The following is a 25,445-nucleotide window of genomic DNA, read 5'->3' as shown; positions in this document are numbered from 1 at the left end:
ATGCACTTTCTTATCTACCCCTAAATTGTCAGCCACTCTGAAATGCATACCAATTCCCAGTCTAAAAACCAACACTTCCTCAGGAACCAAGGGTATCCAGAGTTTTGTAATAGCAAGTTACAGGATAAGAAAATCACATGCATGTGAATTCACAAAATACTAAGATAAGAAGGCTCATGATGAAAACATACTTCACACACACACACACACACACACACACACACACACACACACCCCTTGCTTAGACCAATTAATTCCAAGATGGCAAGAATATTGCTTTGCAACTTTGCTGGTGAACAAAGGGTAATCCCAGAGGCACTCCCCTAGCACCAGGCTTCCCTGGGCGCAGGTGGACGCTGAGGAGGTTTTCTGGTTTTTTCACATCGGAGAGAACTAAAGAACTGAGCCCCTAACAGATGCTGGTAACTTACCACCTGACACTATGCTGGCCTAGAGAAGGCCAAGAAGTTAGTATTACAGAAGCGTAAGGAAGAGATGGTGATATTTAACCAACATTCTTGGCAAGGGAAATCATTTTACTGTTTCCCTGAGCCAAAGAGCTGGTTGCCGGGTATGTAGCCAGGCACACTGGTCAAGCTGGGCAAAGTCTGCTAATGCTTTGCGGAAGAGACAACTGAGGGGTGTGGGGTTTCCTTCTGGACTCGATCACATTGCTCTAGATGCATATGTCTTGTCTCCGCTTGCTCAAGGTAATGACATATGGTAATGTTATATACATGATATAATATGACATGGCATAATGATACATGTATCATGAAGACCTCTTGATAGGAGAATGCTTAGGAATATGTGGTAAGTGGAGTAAGGAAGAAAAAAGGAACTGAACGGATATACCACATTCTGAATCAGAAATCATATTTAATCACTCTATTACTGTTACTTAGATACCAACAGACTCTCACTCTATAATAACTTAAATTATTTTAGTTGCTGAATAGATACTCTTAGCTACAGACTGGCCTACTTCTTCCATCTTGAGAAAACAAAAACGCTTGGAAAGACAGGTGCCTAGGTTTTCACATGCTCCTGGGCCAAGTAGGAGTCAGCACTTTACCTACGCTTTTCTCATGATTTTCTACCTGAATCACACTCGACGTGTCCTTTGCCGCCCATGGGAGCATGTGTCTGACTCATCTTTGTTTCCCTACTGGTGACCACTATTCAAGGCGATGGCCACTTCTGCTGGCAGTTCTGCCTAAACACCTCATAGCCCCACCTCAGCTCTGCCATTGCCTCGTTCAGGCTCCTTCCCTTCCCATTCATGTGGCCCAGCTTGAAAACGGACACTGGTTGTTTTCTACAGTTGTTTGCAGTCATGTTTCCCTGCTTAAAATCCTCGACTGTGGGGTGCCTGGGTGGCTCAGTTGGTTAAGTGCCCAGCTCTTGATTTCAGCTCAGGTCGTGATCTCACGGTTCGTGGGTTCAAGACCTACATCGCGCTCTGTGCTGACAGCATGGAGTCTGCTTGGGATTCTCTCTCTCTCTCTCTCTCTCTCTCTCTCTCTCAAAAATAAATTAAGGGGCGACCAGGTAGCTTAGTCAGTTAAGTGTCCGATTTCGGCTCAGGTGATATCTCACGGTTCGTGAGCTTGAGCCCCGCATTCGGCTCTCTGCTGTCAGCACAGAGCTTGCTTCCGATCCTCTGTCTCCCTCTCTCTCTGCCCCTTTCCCACGCTCTCTCTCTCCAAAATAAATAAACATAAAAAAATAAATAAACTTAAAAAAAAATCTGCGATTGAGTCCCATAAACTACAGCTTCCAGTCCAGATCCCCCAGGCAGCAGGCCCAGCTAATCCAGCCTGTGTCCACATCTTTACCTTCCATCATCCGTCTCCCAGAGCCAACACTGTAAGCTCACCCACCCACCTGCAGGCCAGCATCACCGTGATGCGGTGCTATTGCACCATTTCACGTTTCCCAATCCCTACGTTAGCAATCCCTTGCCTGCTCGTCTTCCAGAATGGCTCCTGCTTTTCCATCAAGATCGGTTCAAAAGTCATTTCTATGAAACCTTCCCCGAGCGTGGCCCTTCCCTACACAGGGGTCTCAGCAACGCTCTGCGGTCCATCCGAAGTTCTTTGTGTGTGTTTCGCTGGCCCCGCTTCACTAGATGCCCCACCCCTGCCTTCCACACGCCAGGAGGACGTCCCACACAGGGGTTGCGCCTTGTTCTCTCCGGCCTCTGGGTAGTTCCCAGCACCCACCAGGCACTCAAGAGGTTTAATGAGTGACCAGTGGGGAGCTATGAACGGATTACATTTCCAACTGTGGTCTCTGCAATTTTGACTCAAAGAGATTGGAAACAGCTAAAGCTAACACTTGGCACACACGTCCCAAACTCCCGGCGAAGTATTTATAACGCCAATGAGGGCTTTACAAAGTTGTCATTTTCCGAGAATCGTATAAAGGTCCACGAGACTGGCCCTTTGGTCCTTTTGATGGGGTGAAGCGAATGGGCTGCAAATCTAATGTGGTTTAAAACGAGGTGGGTGTATTACACCGATGACGGTGAGCAGTGAGTAATGCGTAGAACTGTCCAATCAAGGCTGCACACCTGAAACAAAACACGTGATGCTAACTGTATTTTAGTAAAAAACAAAAAACAAAAAACTTTGAAAAAATAAAAACAACAAGAAGTGGGTACGGAGGGAGGAATATGCGGAGGAAAGAAGATTCATCCACTCTCCACCCTGCTAGGTGCCAAGGAGGCAGCATTTTAATTGACATACCCAGAGTCTCATAGGAAGAAGTGACACGTAAGCAATTGTTCTCAAATAATCAACATACTGTATTCAGTGTCCCCCAGTGATAAAAACAAATGACGTTTTCTTTCTGTCTGGGGCACCTGGGTGGCTCAGTCAGTTAAGCATCGACTCTTGATTCGGCTCAGGTCATGATCTCAAAGTTTGTGAGTCCAAGTCCCTCATAGGGCTCTGTGCTGAGCCTGTGGAGCCGGCTTGAGATTCTCTCTCTCTCCCCCTCTCTGCCCCTCCCCTGCTTGCTCTCTCTCGCTCTCAAAATAAATAAATAAACTTCAAAAAAAAGTTTTCTTTCTCTCTGAGCAAAGCTTTGCTCGGTGTCCTGTGTAGGTGTTTCATGTCTAGGTGACAGCTTTTCCAAATTAAGAAACAAAAAGCAAGCACGCTCCTCACATACATCTCACATACGTACCGGGCCAGGTGAGAAGCCCCCCGAAGGCCTGGGTTAAGCTTTTCAGCCATAAAGTCTTCTCCACCAGAGCGTCAAAGTCCACGGAAGGCTGGTTCTGAAGCAGAACAGCAGCCATGAGGGCCCACGGGCTCAGAACCAGGTTTTGAATTTGCAGAAGCTGCATTTTATAGGCAACTTCAGTGACAAAGGCATGCATGTCCTGTGACTGTTTCTGAGGGATATACCTATAAAGAAGAACAGGGAACAACAAATTACAGTTTTGCTACCCACACTGATGTGAATGGTGAGGGAGGGGAACGGGAGAAGGCAGACCCTTTAGAAGGCTTCTCATTCTTTCTGCCAACCGAATTCTCTCAGGTCACAGTGCAAGAATATACTTTCACTGTGGTGTCATCTGTCCCTCTGTCTCTACGGTATGCTCTTGAGAGGTGATAAAATACACTCAGGGGGACACAGTCCTATTCTTCCTGGTTCCAGGCAAAACAACTTCTGTTGTTTTATAACTAGGATGTATCACTTCCTCTGAAACCTGATGCCTCCCCCAGTGGCCTGAACTACTCTGCCCTCTCAGAATTCGCTCGCTGCCCTTTGAACACCTCTCTCACAGAACACACCAGCTTACGTGGTAACCGCTCGTGCCTGCCCTGGATGGGCTACACAGCTTGCCTGACTGCTACGCTGCTCTGCTGAGCAGCTCACGATCCTCGCCTGACAGATTCTTCAGGCATGGATCACCAAACTTGGCATCCGGTATCAGGAACCGATACAGAACAGGCTGAAGCAGGGACAGGCACAGGACCTGAGAGTGTCCACACCGTAAGGTGGCTTAATGGGAAAGCTGGAGCCAGTGAGGGCACCCCGTCCTACGTATCCGAGATCTATAGCGTGGAGCCTATGGCAGCATAAAGCTACCATCTGCTTGATCGCCGGCGAGGCCGCCAGTGAGGCACTCCAGCTGCCGCAGAACCACTGGCGCTACGGATGAATGATGAATGATGGTGTGGTCGTGTGAAGCCTGTCTGAGCAGGTGGTTTCTGTCTCCCTTACTTCCCCATGTGTATTTCTCTAAATTAAGAAAATCCAAAGGTGTATCTGCACCTGCAACCTGAAAGAACCTAATACATTTCTGTGCCCATAAAACAATAACCTGTTTTTAAAAAATTACTTGAGAGAGAGAGAGAGAGAGAGAGAGAGAGAGAGCATGCGAGAGTGAGGGAGAGGGGCAGAGGGGAAGGAGGAAGGACAGAGAGAGAATGCCAAGCAGGCTCCACACTCAGCGCAGAGCCCGACGGTGGGGCTTGATCCCACGGCCCAGGGACCACGATCTGAGCCAAAATCCAGAGTAGCGTGCTCTACCAACTGAGCCACACGGGCGCCCCAAAACTGTAACCTTCTTGAGGACTGGGACTCACCGCCATTCATTCTGACCACATAATCCTTTCTAGGATTAACCACACTTTGGCCGACCTACCAATAGTGCTCAACGATTCCCACACACGCAGTACGGGCAGCGCACTGCACGCTGTGGTGTAGCGTAGGCGGTAGGGCACTGGCTCCCCTGAGAATGAGCACTGACCTTGCCTATTTGACACACGTATCCTGCAAACGTAATTCTTTAATTGAAGCTTTCTGCTCCTCTGATACGTCACAACTACCCTTCCAGATTTTCATCCTAATCTCCATGTCGGTTATGAAAACACAGGTCTTGCACCTTGGAATCAAGTTATACGGGCTCCGACTCATCCTTCCAGCTGCCAGAGATCGAAGTGACACAGGGTCTCCGAAGTACACGTGGATATTTCCAAAATTTTCAGAGAGAATCTTCCTGGCTTTCAACAATCCCTAGTGGCGTCACGACAGGGGAAAGGGGGATAAACAGGAGTAAGTTCAGAAAGGAGTTGGTGTATAAATGAGCATTTTCTCTGAATTCAAGTAAAATCAAATTCAAATGAAAGTTTGGTTGTCCTAAATTTACGCACAGTTGTGGACTCCTTTGGCTTAGGCACCCCCAGAAGCTCATACGCATAAAGACTTTCTTCCAATATCTTGTCGTAACTGATGCTAATTGGAACAAGGTACGTATCAAAAACTTCTCTTTTAAAAAATGGTTCCATCACAATACTCAGAAGACCTGTAAACAGGGAGAAAGGGTTTTCCAGATGTATTGAAAAGTGGAGTAAACAAGGGGACACAAACAGGAAGACCCTGAAGTGCACAATAGATACTAAGCCCATAAATAGAAACAGTTACAACTTAAACAGTTAGGCTTAAAAAAGAAAGAATATCTTGCCAAAAAAAAAAAAAAAAAAAAAAAAGTGCCAAGCTGTATCCAGTAGCTGTGACCACACCACATCTTCTGGATTTGTATTCTTCCTTCAATCTCTAAAGGACCTACCAAATTTTGGAGTCAGTGTCTTGGCAGAGCGACTTCTTGTCCCTTCGAGGAAAAATTCAACAGGAGCATAACCATTCTTTAAAGAGAAAACAGAAACAAACAAAACAAAACACAAAACCCATTGCCTAGTCTCAGAGTGAGAAATGCTTTTTCCCCCATACCCAAACCATTTATTTATATATTATATATATGTAATATATATTAAATATAATTTTAAAATATAATTATTAAACATAATTATTAAATATAATTTATTGTCAGATTGCCTCCATACAACCACCCAATGCTCATCCCAACAGGTGCCCTTCTTTTGATTCCTTCCCCCAGGCTCCCGACCCCCCACGTCCAGCCTTTGGAACCAACACTGTGCATGCGCAGGGCGCAGGGGCAAAGCATGGGCGAGAGGGCCGCAGGTCACACAGGCTGCGGAGGTCATGTGCGTTCCTGCAGCGGGACGAGTGGCTGAGCGTTCGGGAAGGAAGAATTTAAGCTCCTCCAGCAAGCTCGAGTGAAAAGGAAATACAGCTTGAAAGTACTCGGGAATTATCTGCATTTACCCGTAGCATGGTTTTCACGTATTCAGAGAACACGGCCCAGTAAAGTTTATTGCCACCAAAAGTGCGTCGCATGAAAAAGGCACCCGACATCCGCAGCAGCTCACTGACCATTTTCATTCCGAGGAAGTCTAGGAAATAAATACAGAAGGGGATCATCTTTTTTTGCAGGTCTTGGAACTTTCCATAAATACCTCAACTCACATTCTATGAAGAAAGATTTCGTGTGTGGAAAACACCCCTGTGATATTAATAATTACACTTCCCAGGGTGCCTGGGTGGCTCAGTCGGTTAAGCAACTGACTTTGGCTCAGGTCATGATCTCGCGGTTCCTGAGTTCGAGTCCCGCATCGGGCTCTGCTGACAGCTCAGAGCCTGGAGCCTGCTTTGGATTCTGTGTCTCCTTCTTTCTCTGGCCCTTCCCCTCTTGAACTCTGTCTCTCTCTTTCTCTCTCTCTCTCGAAAAATAAACATTAAAAAAAAATTAAAAAAAAAATAATTACACTTCCGACATGAACATCCGTTAAGGACCTCTAACAGTCTGATGGGAGAGGAGGGGCCGTGTGGGCAGGCCAGCTGGCAGGCTACCTCGAGGGCCACCGGACGCCTTGGCGTTTACGGTCAGACCCACCAGAGACTGTGGCCTCAGTGGGCAAGTGGCCAGCTCAATGATGTCATCATGCCGAGGTCTTCAGTTAGCACTGCTGACGACCTGGACGACAGACCAGCACATGTGGTCCATGCTGGACAGCTGTCCAGAGCGACTTTCTTTTTCTTTTTGTTATCCACCTTTCTTTTTTTACCCAGCCTTCTCTGAGTGGCACAGAATAAATCCACCAAGTCCCGGATGAGAGGAAGAGTTCTATCATCAGTTTAAAAACCCTCCTTCTTTCCATTTTCCTTACTTTTCAAATAACTCCCTCACATGTCTGTACAGATGAAAATGCTTTTAAAGTACTTAAGTCCCTGGCTGTTTTTACCTTACTGTTTGCTGCATTTATTAACCAAGGTGTATTCTTGAATCCCAACTTTCCTGGCTACCTCAAAAGGGAGGTGATAAACAATTATTTGCTTTAGCAATCCTGCTTTTGGGCATCAGTCCTACAGAAGTAAAAACACTCATATAAAAATATGTAAAATTGAAACGGAAGAAGGGACAGGGTATTTTCACCATCATCTTCAAACACGTCAGTAACTATTAAAATCGCTTTGGTGAGTATTTTTTACTTTTGTAATTAAAATAAAAAACGGGGGAAACAATACGTACCCATTCCTGCCGCTATGACTGGTACAGGTAAATCATAGTTGTATAAGAGAAAAGACAACATCAGAAAGTCAATGTAACTTCGATGACTGGGCAGCAGAACAACCGGGTGCTCCTGGATAGCTCGCTGTAGCTTTAAAACAAATGTTCCCTTTTGAATCATTTCGGTTTTCATATTATTAAAAGCACATGCCACATCAGAACAGGAAGAATGTGTATACGTACAGAGGGAACACTAAGGATAACAAGGTCTTTCTGGCTCCCCTGCTACATACAGAATCCCCTACTACATTTCAGAGTTTTACAGAAATAAGCACACATGATGCAAGAACATTAAAAATGTAAATTGCATAGAAAATAATAATAATAGTGATAAACACTAACATATCAGCGGGGCACCACATTAAGCATTTCACATATGAAGCATTTTACACGCATTGTTTAATTCCACATATTTGTAAAGAAGGCCTAAGCATTAGGTTCCTCATTTGCGACGTGGTCGTGCATCTGATCGATGGCCAGGCTGGGGATGCAACTGAAATCAGTCTGAATTAAAAAGTCAGCTTGCTGTCAGGGCACCTGGGAGGCTCGGCTGGTTGAGTGTCTGACGCTTGATTTCAGCTCAGGTCATGAGCTCTCCTTTGGGGAGAATGAGCCCTGCGTTGGGCTCCGTGCTGACAGCGTAGAGCCTGCTTGGGATTCTCCCTCCGCCCCCCTCTCTGCTCCTACCCCACTCACATGGGTGCGCTCTCTCTCAAAAAATAAACTTAAAAAAAAAAAAAAAAGGTCAGCTGTTACCCACTGTGCTAGACTGTGTGTATAAGAGGGAACAAAGCTTCTCTCGGGTAGATTAGTGAAAACAAACCTGAATTAGCAGGATAAATGAGAGGTACGGTATTTCTCTATACACTGGACTGGCTGCAGGAAGAATGGGAGCCCTGCAGTTAGAAGGAATTTGAGCCTCCAGATATATTTTGTAGGCTGTCAAGATACCTCAAATACATTCACCGTATCAGTGTGTTATCTGCTTTTCTTTTCTTTTCTTTTTTAATCTAACTATAATTCGCCAAGGCAAGGTAATGTGTGATCAGTTAAGAAGACATGGCCAGGGGCGCCTGGGTGGCTCAGTCGGTTAAGCATCTGACTTTGGCTCAGGTCACGATCTCATGGTTTGTGAGTTCGAGCCCCACATCGGGCTCTGTGCTGACAGCTCAGCCTCGAGGCTGCTTCAGATTCTGTGTCTCCCTCTCTCTCTGCCCCTCTCCTGCTCACGTTCTGTCTCTCTCTGTCTCTCAAAAATAAATACATGTTAAAAAATTAAAAAAAAAAAAAAAAAAAAAAAAAAAAAGAAGACATGGCCAGTCAACACCAGTCAAGATTCTCTGGATGGCTTTTTTTTTTTTAAGGTTTATTTATTTTTGAGAGACAGAGAGAGACAGACCACGAGCAGGGGAGGGGCAAAAACTGAGGGAGACACAGAATCCAAAGCAGGCTCCAGGCTCCGAGCTGTCAGCACAGAGACTTCCTGACACAGGGCTCGAACCCACCAACTGTGAGATCATGACCTGAACCGAAGTGGGTACTCAACCAACTGAGCCACCCAGGGCCCCTCTCTGGGTGGCTTTATCAAACATTCTTTGACAGAGATCCAGAGAGTAAGTCAGCAATCTAGAAAATAGAGGAGGAAAAAAAGAATACTTGAAAGTAAATGACTGAATAAAACAAAACCTTAAAAGACATGTACAGGCAGGTCAATGAAGGTGAGAGCTTCTTGGTAAGAGGAAAAATGATATTAAAAAACATAAATGAATAAAAATAGGAAAAGCTCTTCCTTTCAGAGGGAAGCAGGCTGTTAACAACAGTGATGGAATTAGAAAAATCACCATTTGGCAATCATTAGAGTAATAACTGGTTCAGGCAAAAATCATCAGTCAATGTAAAAACTAATGGAGGAAGTAAGGCGGACCCCTCTTGAAGCATCTCTCCACAAGATACTTACTCATTACAAAGGGAAATACCACCTTAACCAAATGCTGAAAGTGCACATCACCGTGTTCCTGACCTGCTGCACTGAGAAGGTCACAATGTTTTCCCACTGAGAAAACATCACTCGAATCCAAATCAAGGCAAGCTATAAAACAACGGGTCTGGTTTTGTTTTTTGGGTTTTGTTTCCAAAACTAATATGAAACACAAACAAAGGCCGAGTTATTGTTCTAACTTAAAAGGGTCTACAGAGATAAGGAAGCTGAATGTGACGCGTGATAGAGGATTTTCTTTTGCTGTACAAGACATAACCGGGACGACTGGTGGACTACGAATGAGGTCTGTATTCTAGCGTTCAATGTCAGTTTGCTTATTTTGATAATTGCGCCAGATGGGAGTATCCTAACCGCTTATGGGAAAAACACACCGGAGAACTGAGGAAAAGGATGAAGGAAATGTTGGAGGGGAATCCAGGTGAACCGCGTACAGAAATTCTCGGCATTACTTCTGTAACTTTATGGACATCTGACATTAGGTTAGCCTGTAACTATTACCTAAGTAACTTAATCTCAAGTCTGAAGATCTGAAAGTGACAAACATCACCCTCCAGAGAGGCAGAGCCTCTTCCGGCCAGCCTGGATGCCCGATGCCAAGGGCCTGCTCATTTGGTGCAGAGTGAGATGTCTCTGCGTTGATTGTATCATGAGGGGTAGAAGAAGAGGTTGTTTTTTAACCAGCAATACTCACTTTCTGAATACCTTCTTCATTTACACACACTTTTGAGAAAATTTGTTTAAATATTTTGCTCAGCGCAAAGGCAAAAAAACGGATGGCTCCCAGACGCAGTTTGTGGCTCATTTCATCCAAGATCTCACAAACTTCCTCTCGGAGGACATCGACGGATTGAAGGGATTCCTTGGAAAGCTAGAAGGAAAAGGAAAAGCAGGGAGACGTTTCTGAAGGAAAGAAGCCAGAACTGTATTCCCTCAAGCCAGTATGACTGGTTCCAAATGGACCAATACTATATAGCTCAAAAATGCTACGCTCTCTTCTTCATTTAAATTGACATAATTTATTTTCCAATATAACCACAGTAGATAAATGATCCTATTTAGATAACCTCACAGACTAGAAATTCAAAGAGAATCGTCTTTCAAGGATAGTATTTTAGACTAAAGAAAACCTCTCACCTTTCATTTGATTTGTTAATAAGCTTACAACCAAATTCTCTAAAATAAGTTGTTGCCCGTGTATTAGTGTCCTAGAATACATATTTAGCCATTTCTTTCCCTAGAATGTTGCAGCACTCCATCTGCTGCTCAATGCTATTACAGGGTAATATACAAGGTAAAAATGCCAGATTACATCATGATAACCGTTTAAACTATTCAGATATAGAGGTCACTGGGACAAAACTCTCCCAAGTATCAAAGGGTAACTAGTGAAATCAATGACCTCACAATGGAACTCTCTTTATTCATATGGCACACCACATCTTCTTGTAAAGAGAACAAATATGGGCGTGTGCTAGGCCTGGAGATGAACAAGTCCGTTTCTGTCCTTAAGGAATCCTAATCTGACTCTTTTTACTTCCCCCTAAACAAGCATGTTGGAAACAAGTGTGGAGTCTATGTGATAAATAATAATTATCCTTTGCAGAGGAGAATGTTCTGCTTTAGGATGAGGTCCAGAAGATCAGAGGGTAGAATGCTGGAGTCCCAGCTTCCTAAATTACATGTTTTTTTTTAAAAAAAACAATGAGGTGAAATTAATATAGCATAAAATTAGCCATTTCAAAATAAACAGTTCAGTGGCATTTGGTACCTTCACAAATGGATAATTATCCTCTACCTAGCTCCATATTTTATCTTTTTCAGGGAAACAGAGGAATCAGTGGATTAGTGGTAAGGATGGATTTCAGGAAACAAGCCTAGGAAAGGGAGTCCATTTGAAGAACTATCAAAATAGTTGAGGCCAGAGACAGAAAAGGCCCAAACAAAGGTAATAAAAGGTGCTGAAGAGAAGGCGAAGGGCAGAGAGATGCTCAGTTCTTATGGGCAACAGAATGGATGGTGGGGCGGTCCTGAGATGGGGGAGACAGACCAAGGGTAGAAGGCAGTGTGGTGCAGGGGTTGAGAAGGCGGGGATACTGATTCTGAGAGGTTTGTGAGACATACAAATTAGATGACCTTCAGGGAACAGGACAGTCAGAGATAAAAGTCTGAACCCTGATAATCTAGCCAAGGCTAGAGATCCTGTCTGGACATCACCAGACTACAGGTGAAAATGGAAATGAAGACAATGGACAAAATGGATCAGGGAGGCTGCAGGGATAAAGGAGGCTGAGGGTTTGACCTTGAGAAACACTTGCCTGGTGGATGGAAGAACCTGTAAAGAGATTAAGAAGGGAGATATTCAGAGAACTACACCGGGTTGCACCATAAACGTCAAGAGAGGTCCTGCAGGAGACTGCCCAACAAAAACTGACACAGTTAAGATACAGCGAAGACTAAAACGGCCCCTGGGATCGGGTCCCTTGGAGATCCACAGTGACCTTTACCGGATGAGGTGCATGGCCTGTTAAAAGTGGGGCGTGAATGGGGAAGGACAGACTATACCTTTGAGGAGCTGAGCCGAGAAGGGAAAGAGAGACGTGGCCGAGAGGGCCCTCCCCCAGCCAGGAAGTGCTTATGCCAGCTGGGCCGGTAGAGAAGGCTGAAGAGTAGGAAGGACATGACCCCCGGGGTTCTGAAAGAATTACACACATGAGGCATTCAGGGGAGCAGGCTGGTCGATTCAGAAGGAATGCCTTCTCCAAAGCTGGACGAAAGCACGGAAGCAGAGAATGACCCGATCCCTTATTCTGTGCACCTGGGCTTCTCATTTGCTCAACAGGTATGTCTGTCCTTCCAGCACCCTCTTCCTGGAAACCTCAGATGAGATTAAAAGATGAGCAATAGCTCTGTAAGTCCTTGTCCGGGTGCTGTTCCTCTTCAGTCTGCTCTCCGCACCACAAACCTGAGTGGTCCCTTAGATGCAGCAGTAATCTCATCTTTCCTCGGCTAAAAGCACTTTGATGGCAGCTCTTGCATTCCTGTGAGCCAAAGACAGCCTGAGTTGGAGAAGCGGCAGCAGAGATGGAAAGAAACAGACAAGAGCTATCAAGGGGAGCACAGGAGCCGCTCCTAGTGACTGACTAGGATGAAGGGAAAGCAGGAAGCCGAAGACGGCATCCAGATTTGCGGTTTGAGCAGCAGGCACATGGCAGGGTTGTTCTTGGAGTACAGAAAACAGGGGGAGGAGGGTGTGCGTGGTACAGCGGTAGGGGTGGGAGGGTAAGAGAGTTCGATTCAGACATCCTGAATTTGAGAGGTTTTTGGATTTTCCAAGTAGGTATTCCAATAGACATCAAAATATGTGTCTCAAAAGAGATCTGGACTGAAGCAACAGATAGTAATTATTATTTATTACATACTGTTGTTTATAACATATTACTAACATAACAACGTAAGTATAAGGAAGATACTTATAATTCTGGCAATAAGTAAAACTGCTCAGAGAGTGAGTTAGAACAAGAAGTTGAGGAACAGCAGCATTTAAAGACACAAGCGAAGGAAAAGAAGCACATCAACAGAGGAAATCAAGAAGATTTGGTGGGAGGGGGGATGCCTGGCTGACTCAGTTAGTGGTGCATGTGGTTTTTTTTTTTAGTTTATTTATTTTTGAGAGAGTGAGTGAGCCAGTGTGAGTGGAGCAGCGAGAGAGGGGGGAAAGAATCCCAAGCAGGTTCCGCACTGTCAGTGCACAGCCTGATGTGGGGCTCCATCTCACGAACCATGAGATCATGACCTGAGCCGAAATCAAGAGTTGAACGCCTAACTGACTGAGCCTCCCAGGCGCCCCGGATCACGGGATTCTTGATCTCGGGGCTGTGAGTTTGGGTCCCATGCTGGGTGTAGAGAGAACCTAAAAACTTCTAAAAAAAAAAAAAAAAAGAGGGAGAGTGTGCTAAAGACTGCGAAGGATTTCAACAAGGTTGATTTTAGCCATAAGGAAGGAAGTCATTATTTGCAATCCTGGAGAGATTAATTACAGCGGGTTGGAAACCAGATTCCAGTGAGCTGGAGCTGCGTATACACAAAGGGTGAGAAAGTACAGAAAACAGCCAGCTGCTTCTAAGAGTAGAACACAACAGGGAAAGGAAGTGCTGAGTCATAAGGGGGAACAAATGTGCTCAAAGGCTGATTTAAGCTGGAAGACAATTAAGCATGTTCAGTGAGGATGTAAAGCAGTAAAGAACAGTAAAAAGTTAAAGACATTTGGGAGGACAATTGAGCAAAGTCCCGGAGAAGGAGGGAGCAAGTGAAGTTCAGAGCAAAGGAGTAGGGGAGGGACTGAACTCCCAACAGGAGAAAGGGCTCCCTGTCCCCTCTGAACAGGAAGGAAGAGGAGAATTATGGGTATCAGATGCAGGTCAATTAGTAGCTTGATCACAGGAAGTTGAGAGTGGTCATATAATGGTTTACATTTTTTTGTGAAGCAAGAAGAAAAATCTCATGTTGAGGGTAAGGGGGGGAGATGGGAGGCTCAGAAAGAATGGGACGGACACTGACACTGTCATTTTGGAGAATGGAAGAGACTTCACTGGGGAAACAAAGAATTCCTGAGTAACAAGAATTACAGAGGGCCCAGTTGGGTTACATAATCTTGAGTTATAACAATTCCAATCTACCTACATTATGGGATTTTTTTCTCAGTAGCACAGCCAAGTTTGAGAAACACTGGCTTGGGTCAGTCACGCTTGATCTGGCTATGCACTAGAATTACTTGGGGAGCTTTTATTAACTTTTTAAATGTTTGTTTATTGACAAAGAGACCGACCATGAGTGGGGGAGGGGCAGAGAGATGTAGAGACAGAATCTGAAGCAAGCTCCAGGCTCTGAGCTGTCAGCACAGAGCCTGACACGGGGCTGGAACTCATAAGCCGTGAGATTATGACCTGAGCTGAAGTTGGATGCTTAACCAATTGAGCCACCTAGGCACTCCTACTTGGGAAGCTTTTAAAAAGAAGATGAAAAAGAAGAAGAAGAAGAAAGAGATGCCTGGGTCCTATTCCAGAGTCATTAAATCAGAATCTCTGTGGACAGGACCAAAGCATATTTTTTTATTCATTCATTCAAGAAATATTTACTAAATGTGTACTATGTGCTAGGCACTAGGAATACAGCAAAAAAAAAAAAAAAGTCATTAAGGGAGATAAAATTTTTGCCTTCATGGAGTGTATATACTGGTGGATAATAACAGTTAACTTTCTGTAAAAGTTCTATCAAAGAGCCGGTATTGAGAACCACTGTCTTTGGCTTCTAATTGACGAGTAAACTTCATGCCGCTGATGGAATAGGACCAATCAGAGAAGACTAATTGTTTCTTCAAGACAGATCATGACAGAGAGATGAAAACAAAAGGATTAGGAGCACAGGTCATACATCCAAATCAGAAGAAAACAGCAGAGATAAAGAGCTTTTCTGAGGCCATACATCTGACTAAATTCCGCTTAAAAGTCAATGAAGCAAAGATCTCTCCACGTTCACCTCAAGGCACAAGAGCACTTGGGCAACAGAACAGGGAGGGCCGGCCGCCAGGAAGCTGTAGTCCTGCCCACTGAATGCCTCTATCCTGCTGCCTTCAAATCACACGTCCAAGACAGAACTTAGTGTTTCTCCCCAGTCCATTCCTTCTCCTGGGCTCTCTATCGCAATGAATGGTGCTCTCATTTCCAAGTCTTTCTTGCCCTTCCCTTCATTCAATAAGGTCTACTCCACCTCTTAAATTTCTTAAATCTGTCCAACTCGTTTCTACGACCACTTACTGGTCTAGGCAAGTGTGATCCCACAAAGGGAGTATTGCAAAAGCATCATAACCAGACTTCCCCTCTCCGTCTGGAGCAGAACGGTGCTTCTAAAACATAAACCAATCAGGCCACAGTCCAACCTGAAACCTTTCAATGACTTTGCACTGTATGTAGGATAAAATCGAATTCCTCTGGATGGTTTATAAAACCCTTCACCATGTGGCTGCTGCTTCCCTCTCCAGTCCCAATTCTTACCACTACTCCTTCTGTGCCCTCTTCGGTCTGGTCGGACCTGCTTCTAGTACTGTGAGTACGCATGCTCTCTAGTCTTTAAAATAAGCCAGTGGTTCCCAAACTTTGCTATACTTTGGAGTTGACTGGGCTTCTCTAAAAACTACTACTAGAACGTCTGGTTCCCTTCCTCTGACGTTCTGATTCAATTCATATGGGGGTGAGATCTATGCGCAGGAATTCCTGAAAGCTTCTCCAGCAACTTTAATGTGCAGTGAAATTTGAAAACCATGGGGAAAACGTTATCTGCTCTGCTAGGAACATTTCTTCACCCACTTCACCTGGACAACCCCTAATCATCTTTTAGGTAGGCATCATTAAAAAAAAAAAATCGATTTTCTTCTTTTTTTTTTTTTAATTTAAATTCAAGTGAGTTAACATACAGTGTAGTCTTGCCTTCAGGAGTAGAACCCAGTGATTCATCTCTTACATAGGACACCCAGTGCTCATCCTGAAAAGTACCCTCCTTAATGCCCATCACCCATTTAACCCATCCCCCCACCCACCTCCCCTCCAGCAACGCTCAGTTTGTTCTCTGTATTTATGAGTCTCATACGGTTTGCCTCCGTTTTTATCTTACTTTTCCTTCCCTTCCCCTATGCTCATCTGTTGAGTTTCTCAAATTCCACAGATATGTGAAATCATGATATTTGTCTTTCTCTAAGTGACTTACTTCACTTAGCACAATACCCTCTAGTTCCATCCACGTTGTTGCAAATGGCAAGATTTCATTCTTTTTCATCACCGAGTAGTATTCCATTGTGTGTGTGTGTGTGTGTGTGTGTGTGTATGTGTGTGTGTGTACACACACACACACACACACACACACACACACCACATCTTCTTTATCCATTCATCAGTCTATGGACCAAAAAAAAAAAAAATCGCTTTCCCAACTCCCTACACAAATTATTTGCCTTATAAGTAATTAGTGCCCCTGTATACTGGGCTCCTGTCAGCATATCAGATTTCATTGTCAATTCAATGGATTATACAACTGTTGTCATTCCCTATCAGACTACAGTTGACCCTTGGACAATGTGGGGGCTGGGTGCCAACCCCCCATGCGGTTGAAAATCCATGCGTAACTTTTGACTCCCCAAAATCTTAACTAATAGCCTACTATTGACTGGAAGCTTTACTGATAACATGAACAGTTGATTTACACGTATTTTCCATGTTATATGAATTATATACTATATTCTCACAATAAGCTAGAGAATATATTTTTAACAAAATCATAAGAAAAAAATCATAAGGAAAATACATTTACAGTACTGTACTGTATTTATTAAAAAAAAAAAAAATCCACTCTAAGTGGACCCGCACAGTTCCAACCTATGTTGTTCCTTGTTGGCTGTGGTTGAAGAGGGAATCACTTACCTGTTTAATGACATAATGAACCTCTTCAGAATTGAGAACACTGTATTTAATATCACTTGGCTTGCAAGGAGTAATCCCCTTATAGACAAGAGGTGTGTAGCATTTCATTGCAAACTTCAAGTCACTGACATGCCTCCTCTCCTCTAAAATATCTTCAAATTCATCCCATTTTTTGAGCTCCTTCTGTGGGTAAGGAAAATGAAAGAAAGTAACGCACATACTGTAAAATAAATTAGGGCAGATTAGGGACTACACTGGTAAGGTTTCATCTTTGCCAACATTTTTATTCAAGGACACATGAACAAGAGCAGAGTGCACTGATAAAAGGTTCTCCTATTCTAAAATAAAGGAAATATAATGACAGGGGTCAATAAATTGATACTGAATTATCACAATATTTTATTATGTCTGTTTGCTATCTTTGTAAAGCCAGTACCCTTTTGGAAAAGTCAACAAAGATAGTAAAGATGAGAGATTAAGCTCTAGAATAATCTGACCAATTTTATAATCAATTTTATCTGGTCAATTTTATCAATCACATTGATAAATATGTTTTGCCTGCCTCTTCTCCTTAGGATTCACAATTAAATCAAAGCATACAATAGAGATTCAAAATTATGTCAAATCAAACTACATGGGTGCCAATCCACTTAAGGCACCCCATATGTCCTCCAACTTCTTCAAATACTTTTTTCCTCTGGTGACTGAAGGGCTGAAGTTTGAACTTTACCCTCTTGGAGAAGTGCTGTTGGGGCAGCAGGGATGCCCAGATCATGGCTCCTGCCACTTCCGTCTACAGGCTGTGATGAGACGCAAAGAGCCACCTGCCTTCTCCCTGGCTACCATGCGTGTTGCTGACACAAAGGGTGTCCTCTATCCGGGGTTGGGCAGATCCTAGGAACTTCTATTTATCTTTCCTGCATTAACCTGTGTGAGCAGTGGTCAACTTACTGGGGAGAAAAAAATGCTTAGAGATTCTGGGGCACTTAAATAGCAATTCAGATTCTAGTAAAATGTATTATTATTATTTTTTTTTAAGAATTGTTTTGACCAGGGAATTAAAAATTTTTTTAATTAGTTTTGAGAGAGCATGTGTATGTGAGCACACGTGTACAAGCGGGGGAGGGGCAGAAGGGGGAGAGGGGGAGAGGGAGAGAGAGAGCGAGCGAGAGAGTGAGCGAGCATGTATCCCAAGCAGGCTCCATGCTCAGCAAAGAGCCTGATGCAGTGCTTGATCCCATGACCCTGGGATCATGACCTGAGCCAAAATCAAGAGACACTCAACTGACTGAGCCGCGCAGGTGCCCTTAATAAAATGTTTTAAAGCCAAAAATAAATAAATAAATAAATAAATCTGGAAGTTACAGTAAAGCTCAAAGAAGAAAATTTAAATCACCTGTTGTCCAATGACCCAGGGACCATTCTAGTGAATGCTTTTTTTCTGGGCATATACATACATTCCCACCTGACACACATACATTTTGATTTGTCACTTGAGTTTTTCACTTCCTGTATAAACTTCCTTGTCCTTTCAGTTTCTTCCACCATATTATTTTTACTAATGGAACTTTTAATTATTTTCTATTCGTTGCTATTAAAAAATACAACACACATTATTATTTCTAATTTAATCATTAAACCCTGACCTCCTTCTAGTCTTCATCTTCCTAGACCTCCCTATGGCTTGACACCATTCTTAAGGGCTCCCTCCTTTCCCCACCTCCAACCGTCCTGAAATTTTCCTTTTTTTTTTTTTTTAACATTTATTCATTTTTGAGAGGGAGAGAGAGAGAGAGAGAGAGAGACAGAGCATGAGTGGGGGAGGGGCAGAGAGAGAGGGAGACACAGGATCTGAGGCAGGCTCCAGGCTCCGAGCTGTCAGCACAGAGTCCGACGCGGGGCTTGAGCTCACAAACCTTGAGATCATGACCTGAGTCAAAGTCGGTTGCTCAACCGACTGAGCCACCCTTTACTTTGGTTTTTAATTCATGACTCTTGTCACAGCAGAAGATCCACCTCATTTCTCTAATCCAGTGATTTCTCAACCTTGGGGGAAAATTTCAACCAAAATGAAAATGTTTCTTCTTTCCTCCCATTTCCCTTAATGTTAACATATCCAACTGTCCTGTCTCAACCCACTGTACTGCTCATCTGGCTTTAGATAATAATTGTACATGTGATCGAACCTCCTGCTTGGTTCTCTTCTCCCATGGGAGCTCCTGATGTACACATTTAGTTGCAAACACTTCACATTTGGCCCTCCTAAGGTTTATTTATTTTTAAGAGACAGAGAGAGAGACAGATCATGAGCAGGGGAGGGGCAGAGAGAGAGGGAGACTTAGAATCCAAAGCAGGCTCCAGGCTCTGAGCCGTCAGCACAGAGTCTGACACGGGGTTCGAACCCCTGAACTGTAAGATCATGACCTGAGCCCCAGTCGGATGCTTAACTGATTGAGCCACCCAGGCGCCTCGACATTTGGCCTTTCTAAAACTGAACTCATTTCTCCTCTGCACAATCCTACAACCTGCTTATTTTCTGGAGTTTTACACCAGAAATCTCAACAACCACCATGCCATCTACATCCCTTTGCATTATTCTAGACCCCTCCTCCCTCACCCTTGTGTGCAATCCATCTGATCCTGTTAAGGTGGGCTTTAAGAACATAGCACATCTACTCCTCAACCACAGGTCCAGCCTGTGCGCTTTATCACAGCAGCCTCCTCACTGGTCTCCTTGACCCTTTGACTCTACCCTCCATGTTGCCATGTGCTCTTTTCAAAACACAATTCTGACCCAGTTGTTCCCTGCTTAAAATACTTAAGTGACTCGCCACCTCCTTTAGAGTAAGACCTAAACCATTTCTGATGTCATACAAGCACCCCTGTGAGCTCGTCTGTCCCCCCCTCTCCAGACTCATTGGCCACCATGCTAAGGTCTACTCAATAGCAAATGATTTGCATTTCCCCAACACAGTTCATTGTTGACATGCTTCTGGGCCTTTGCACATGCTCATATCTGTGTCTGGAAGGCCTTTTTGTTCCTCTGTCATCCTTGCTCAGGCATCACTCTTGTGAGAAAACTCTCCTTGAGTTGCTCAGAGGGACTTACTCTGCCTTCCCCATCAGAACATCTTTACCCAGTACCTCCACCTATGATGGAATGTACCCATAATACTGCAATCGTTTGCATGTCGTCACCCCAAAATGCAAGTATCCTGAAGACAAAACACATGTCCTCTTTGTATTTCCCAACATCCAGGTGTGTTTGGAATAGAGCACAACTGAATGACTACATGTTGAAGTAACAGAAAAAAATATAGAATGTTAAACTGAGAACATGACTAGGCATAATGAGAATACAAACAAAAGAGCACTTAAGAGGAGTTTCAACATCAAAAGGGTAGCATGTAAAACATGAAATACGCAAACACGAACATTGTTATGCCCACATATATAAAGTATAAAGAATAGATGAGGGAAAAATCTAATGCTGGGATTCTACTGTAAAACTCTGTCCTTGTAACATATCATACTCTTGCTTGTAAGGTTCAAGAACCTTCTCATATCTCCCATTTCTCATCAGTAAAAGAATATACAGTTTATGTATAGACTCAGACTTGGTACAATGTAACAAACTGTTATTATAGATTATATAATTTTAGGGATGAAAGGGGATTTAGAGACTTCCCACTTAGTGGTCCTGGGAGTGGGAAGAGAAAAGGATTGGAATCAGCTAGGGAGACAAAGATCTTCTCTCTCTCTCTCTCTGTACACACACACACACACACACACACACACACACACACACGTAAGGCATTTATGTTTATAAACATTTTTATATTACATATGAATATACAAAACAATTATAAATAAGTGTACATATATAGAGACAGGGAGAGAGATGGAGGAGGGAGGGAGACCCTTCTGCGCTGTTCACCTGAAAACACTTAGCCATCAACCTCAGCCTCTGTTTACCTCTGTGTACCATTTCCTGACTCTCCCCCCTCAACCTAGACTGAACTGACCATCTTCTCCTTTGACTCTTAACTGAGCCTTTCATGACAGCATCTAAAATACTTCATTAAACCCAGATTGGTATCTCCCCCGCAAGACTGTAAACTTCTTGTCTGCGTAGGTAGTGTGTCTTATATGTTTTTGTATTCCCAGTTCCTAGTAGGAATTCATTGTAGAATGAAAAAATAAATTACTGAATGAAGACACTTCCTGAGCCCTGCTGCTGCTGGCTCCCCAATATTCACAGGCTAAAGCTCAAAGTGCTCCCAATCTGGTCCTGACCCAATGGCTAATCCAGTGATTTTTTAACCCAGGCTGCACATGAAAATAACCTGGGCACTTAAAAAATATACTGATGCCCAGGACCCCCTAGAGATTCTTGATTAATTTAGTCTGTGAATGGTACCGGGGCATCAGAATTATTTTTAAAAGTACTCCAAGTGATTCCTACATGCAGCTAGGGTTGAGTGTTAACTACTCATTTGTTGGCCTTCCCTATACATGATGGAGAAGTATTTACTACCATAAGATAAATGTATTTGCACAGCTACTCACCTAGGGGCACGATACAAAGAGGAGCCCAAGTAAGATTTCAGTTAGTTCCCCCCATTGTTTTTCTATCTTAATTTTTACAGCAGCCCCTTCTTATTTGTAGCTAAACAAGCTTCTCCTTGTACCTCCCTTTCAACTGCTCTGGAGGATCCATTCATTCAACAGATAGTTAGGGAGAGCCCACAACATACCAGGTGCTGTTCTACAGGCTGAGGATAAAATATGAACAAGGCAGACAAAGAACATGTAGGAAAGGAGCTTACGCTGCCTTACAGAAAGACAGGCAACAAATAAGTTCACTTAGGCATACTCCCAGTGGCACGCTGGTGAATGTTTAACCATGGGAGAGCCCTGGCAGATTTCAAGCTACCAACATGACTTCCGTGGGCGGAGAGCTGGGGAGGGATGTGCAGTAGCCACTCTTACATAGCATCTCTACCTTACAGTCTGATGGACATAAATAACCTCAAAAGTGTGGGTAACAGTAAAATTTAGTAAAATAATTAGGAAGTGCTGGGCTTGGGGTATTTATTACTTTCGTTTTTAACAGAATTTATTTAACTGTAAATTTACAAAAGTCAATCTTTAATTTTTCATAACGGTTGTATGTCAACAATGGGCTCTACAAACGTCATGAGACATTAACACACAGCTTTGAGAGTCAGTACAAGACTAATATTAACACAACATTGGAAAAGGGAATATAAAGAAAATAAAATATAGTAACTAACAAGGAAGGACTGGAGAGCTACTTTAGATTGAATGCTTGGGTTGAGGCCTCTCTGGGAGGTGATATTTGAACTGGGACCTCAAATGGGACAGGAGAAGCGATGCAAATTTCTGGGAAAAACAGCATGCCACACAGAGGGAACTGTAAGCACGCTTGAGGGGAGAGCCTGCTTACTGTCAGAGAAACAAAGGCCAGTGTAGCTAAAGCCCAGTGAGCAACATTAGTAGAATCAGAGAGGTAGCAATGGTGTAGTCTTGCAGGACATTGTAAGGAGTCCAGATTTTTCCTTCAGACTTTAGCAGGAAGCCATAGTTTGGGTTCTAGGTACACCAGGAAGTATCTATCCCCAGGCTTCTTTTCATTCCGTGCTCTCATAAAGCACGGTTTCAAGCAGACCTATGGCTTCAGCTACAATTTGCTTGCTGATGTCTGACAAATCCGTATCTTTAGGCTAGACCTGCCTCTTTTCCTCCGGTACCATGTTTCTAACTCTGTCTGGATGTCTCCCAAACACCTGTGAGGTATGGGGTCCATAACGTAGTAATCCACGACTTAAAAATCATTCATTCTACCACTCGCATCTGGAACTGAACACATCTGAAACTGACACAACCTGTTCCTCTCCCCAGATTTCCTATCGGCAGCGTCCGCCCAGTTGCCAAATCACAGAAACCTCCTTTTCTTCAGCCACCGCATTCAACTATCCTAACCAACTCAAACTAACCAATTTACCCTTCTCCCTAGGCTCACTGCCATTGCCTCAGGCTTTTATGACTTCTCTGGATGACGGCAATCATGTTCGGTTGCTCCCCAGGCTTAGGGCGCCAGATTCCTTCTCCTATCAGATTCTCCTACTGTCTCTACTTAAGTGAAGCTTATCCACACAAATAACCACTCCAGAAACCCAGTCTCCTTAGACTTCCAAAAATACAAATCCGATCATCCTTAAAGGTTCCCTTAGAAAGCTTTTATTCTTAAGGGTGCATAAATATGATATATAAAATCCCTCTAGGAACTATCTTCTGCCCGCTTCCTTAGTTTTGTTTCCCACGTCTCCTTTATTCTACCCTTACCTAACTACTAGGTTCTCCCAAACATGCAAGGGAGTGGCTTTCTTACATGGGTGCCTACCATGGGTGACTTCCTCTCCTTCATCTCCCATTCACACCTCAAAAACTCAGCTCACATGTCGCCTTCTCTTAAAAGTCTCCTCTGAGTCCCCAAACAGGTCAGGTGCTCCTTCTCATTCCTGCCACAACGTGCTGTGGATGACTTGACCTTTGCCCTTACCTCACTTAATTGTAATTGCAATTGTTTATTTTCATAACTTCAAGTCCACGGAGGCAAAGGCTGGGTCTTTAACGTCCATATTCTGGGTGTTGAAAATAATGACTAGGATGCTGTAAGTAACCAGTGCTGTAATGTTTGTTGCAATCAGGAGTATCTTACATATCTCTAAGTACTACTCTCACATTAGAGTATTGCACAAGAACAGTGTGGCTGAGGAAATAAGGACAGCCTGAAATAGTAAGAAAAAGTTCAGGTTATCCTAAGAGTAAAGCCTATGCAGTTACAAGAATAGTGAGGGCTTCTGTCCAGCTTCAGAGGTAGAAAAAGCTCACGTACAATTGCCTTAATTTTTCATGTGAAAAAGCCGACCAAAGTGTTATCATTAAAGAACGAGCAGTAAATGGGGAAGTAAAAAAAAAACCCAACTCTTTCCTTTATATGCATGTGCAAAATTGCAGTCAATTCACAAGCCAGTTTAGGGCTGAAAAAGCTACCTATGGTGAGTCAGGATCTACACAGCAACCCGGTTCCCTGTATGCCTGGTCTGGAACAGCAGAGTCAGAAAATGAGGTCAAAATAGTTCCCCCACAGAGCTGTGGGGTGAGGTCAACAACTAGGGAGGTTAAAGTAATAACTCTCACAGAAGTGGGCAGTTGACAGCAATTATAAGCCCAGAGCTCTCCACATGGAGGGAGAAGTTTCCCCATGTTCCAAAGAATGCTGGTGTCCCAATTTGAAGGTAGCCCTGTATCTACCTTCTCTTTTGAAACTGAGTTTTTGGTTTATTTCATTGTTTTGTCTTTTCCCTGTTACGACCTTCCTACACACAATAACATTATATTTAAGACAGAAATTGGCACTAACCTCCATGACATAGTAACATGCTTTTTAAAATGCATTCTTTCATTGCCTTGTAAAGTACGTAAAAATTAATTTCGTGGTTAAAAAAAAAAAATCAGCTGCCCCAGAATTGTGCAATCCTGAGAACTACAAAGCGTTCACCTCATAATTTCTTCATATAAATGGTGAGCGACCGACATTCTGTTGGCAAAAAAGATCAGTTAAAATCGGGAGAGGGAGAGAGGGTTGGGGGTTAGAAGGCAAGCTGGGAGAGACCGGGCGGCATTAGGTTCCTTCCGCAAAAGGTACGGATGGAAGACAAAAAACGCAGTAAAATTTTCCAGAAGTTCCCAATCTTTCTATTTGAAAAACTTTTAAGTCTTATCACAAACTCTGTGTCCCCATACGAGCCAAATACTTTTCTCCCAGGAACATCACGGCAGCAAATGGGCGGGGTGGGGAGCCACACGCTGACATATCAGGCCAGGTCAGAATCGCAGGTTTCTCCGGTTCCACCTACAGGCAGCCCCTCGCTGGAGGCAGAGAGATCCCTTTCTCACGCCTCATTCCTGCGTCAGGGCTCTCTGAAGGCCCCCCGCCTGGTGGAGGCAAAGAGAAGGAACGAGTGGAAAGGAACCAGAGGAACCGTCGCCCATAGAAACTTCTAAAAGCTTACACACATTCACACACACAGCGATACACCGTTGCCTTGGAAACCAAGTCAACCACCTCACCCCTACTCGGCGACCCCGGCACCCACTCTTTTGGGCCAGGGGTCCTGGCCCGTAGGAGGCCGGGACCGGGAGGGTGGGGTCCTCTCTTGCGGCCCCGCCCCGGGCCTCGTTCCCCGGGGCGCCTACCGAGTAGAGGAGCACGACTGCGCCGGGACTGGCGGAGCCGACGGAGAAGCTAGAGTTAGATGAGCTGGAAGAATCCATGATGCGGCTGCCGTCCGGGCGGGGCCTGAAATTCTTTGCTAAGCGGTCGTAGTGATGCTGCTGGGGGCGGTTCTTCCGCGCAGGGCGGCCCGACCTCGCCTAGGGCGGCGGCACCCTCTGCGGCCGCTCTTCAGGACCCCGGGCGCCGCCATCTTAACCAGGACGG

At 44.1% G+C, this 25,445-nt stretch overlaps 1 protein-coding gene across 2 annotated transcripts in view; it reads right to left on the bottom strand.

Annotated features, from left to right (window-relative positions):
* Nucleotides 1–25,442, bottom strand: part of GNPAT (glyceronephosphate O-acyltransferase) — a 33,054-nt gene extending 7,612 nt beyond the window's left edge. The window contains exons 1-9 of one of the 2 annotated variants that reach the window (XM_030334112.2): nucleotides 25,202–25,442; nucleotides 16,916–17,098; nucleotides 10,138–10,314; nucleotides 7,409–7,538; nucleotides 6,145–6,272; nucleotides 5,588–5,663; nucleotides 5,172–5,323; nucleotides 4,904–5,034; nucleotides 3,193–3,416 (exon numbers count right to left, since the gene is read on the bottom strand). In XM_030334112.2, the coding sequence (XP_030189972.1) occupies nucleotides 3,193–3,416; nucleotides 4,904–5,034; nucleotides 5,172–5,323; nucleotides 5,588–5,663; nucleotides 6,145–6,272; nucleotides 7,409–7,538; nucleotides 10,138–10,314; nucleotides 16,916–17,098; nucleotides 25,202–25,279 (1,279 nt within the window). In that variant the 5' untranslated portion in view covers nucleotides 25,280–25,442. Of the gene's footprint in view, nucleotides 1–3,192; nucleotides 3,417–4,903; nucleotides 5,035–5,171; nucleotides 5,324–5,587; nucleotides 5,664–6,144; nucleotides 6,273–7,408; nucleotides 7,539–10,137; nucleotides 10,315–16,915; nucleotides 17,099–24,365; nucleotides 24,387–25,201 lie in introns of those variants that run through there. The other variant, XM_030334113.1, reaches the window with a different exon arrangement.
* Nucleotides 25,443–25,445: the final 3 nt, after the last annotated feature.

This window comes from Lynx canadensis, chromosome D2, assembly GCF_007474595.2.
Source record: "Lynx canadensis isolate LIC74 chromosome D2, mLynCan4.pri.v2, whole genome shotgun sequence".
In the NCBI taxonomy this organism is placed as follows: domain Eukaryota; kingdom Metazoa; phylum Chordata; class Mammalia; order Carnivora; family Felidae; genus Lynx; species Lynx canadensis.
The sequence above is the reverse complement of the archived record's forward strand: the minus strand, read 5'-3'. Positions and strand labels throughout refer to the sequence as shown.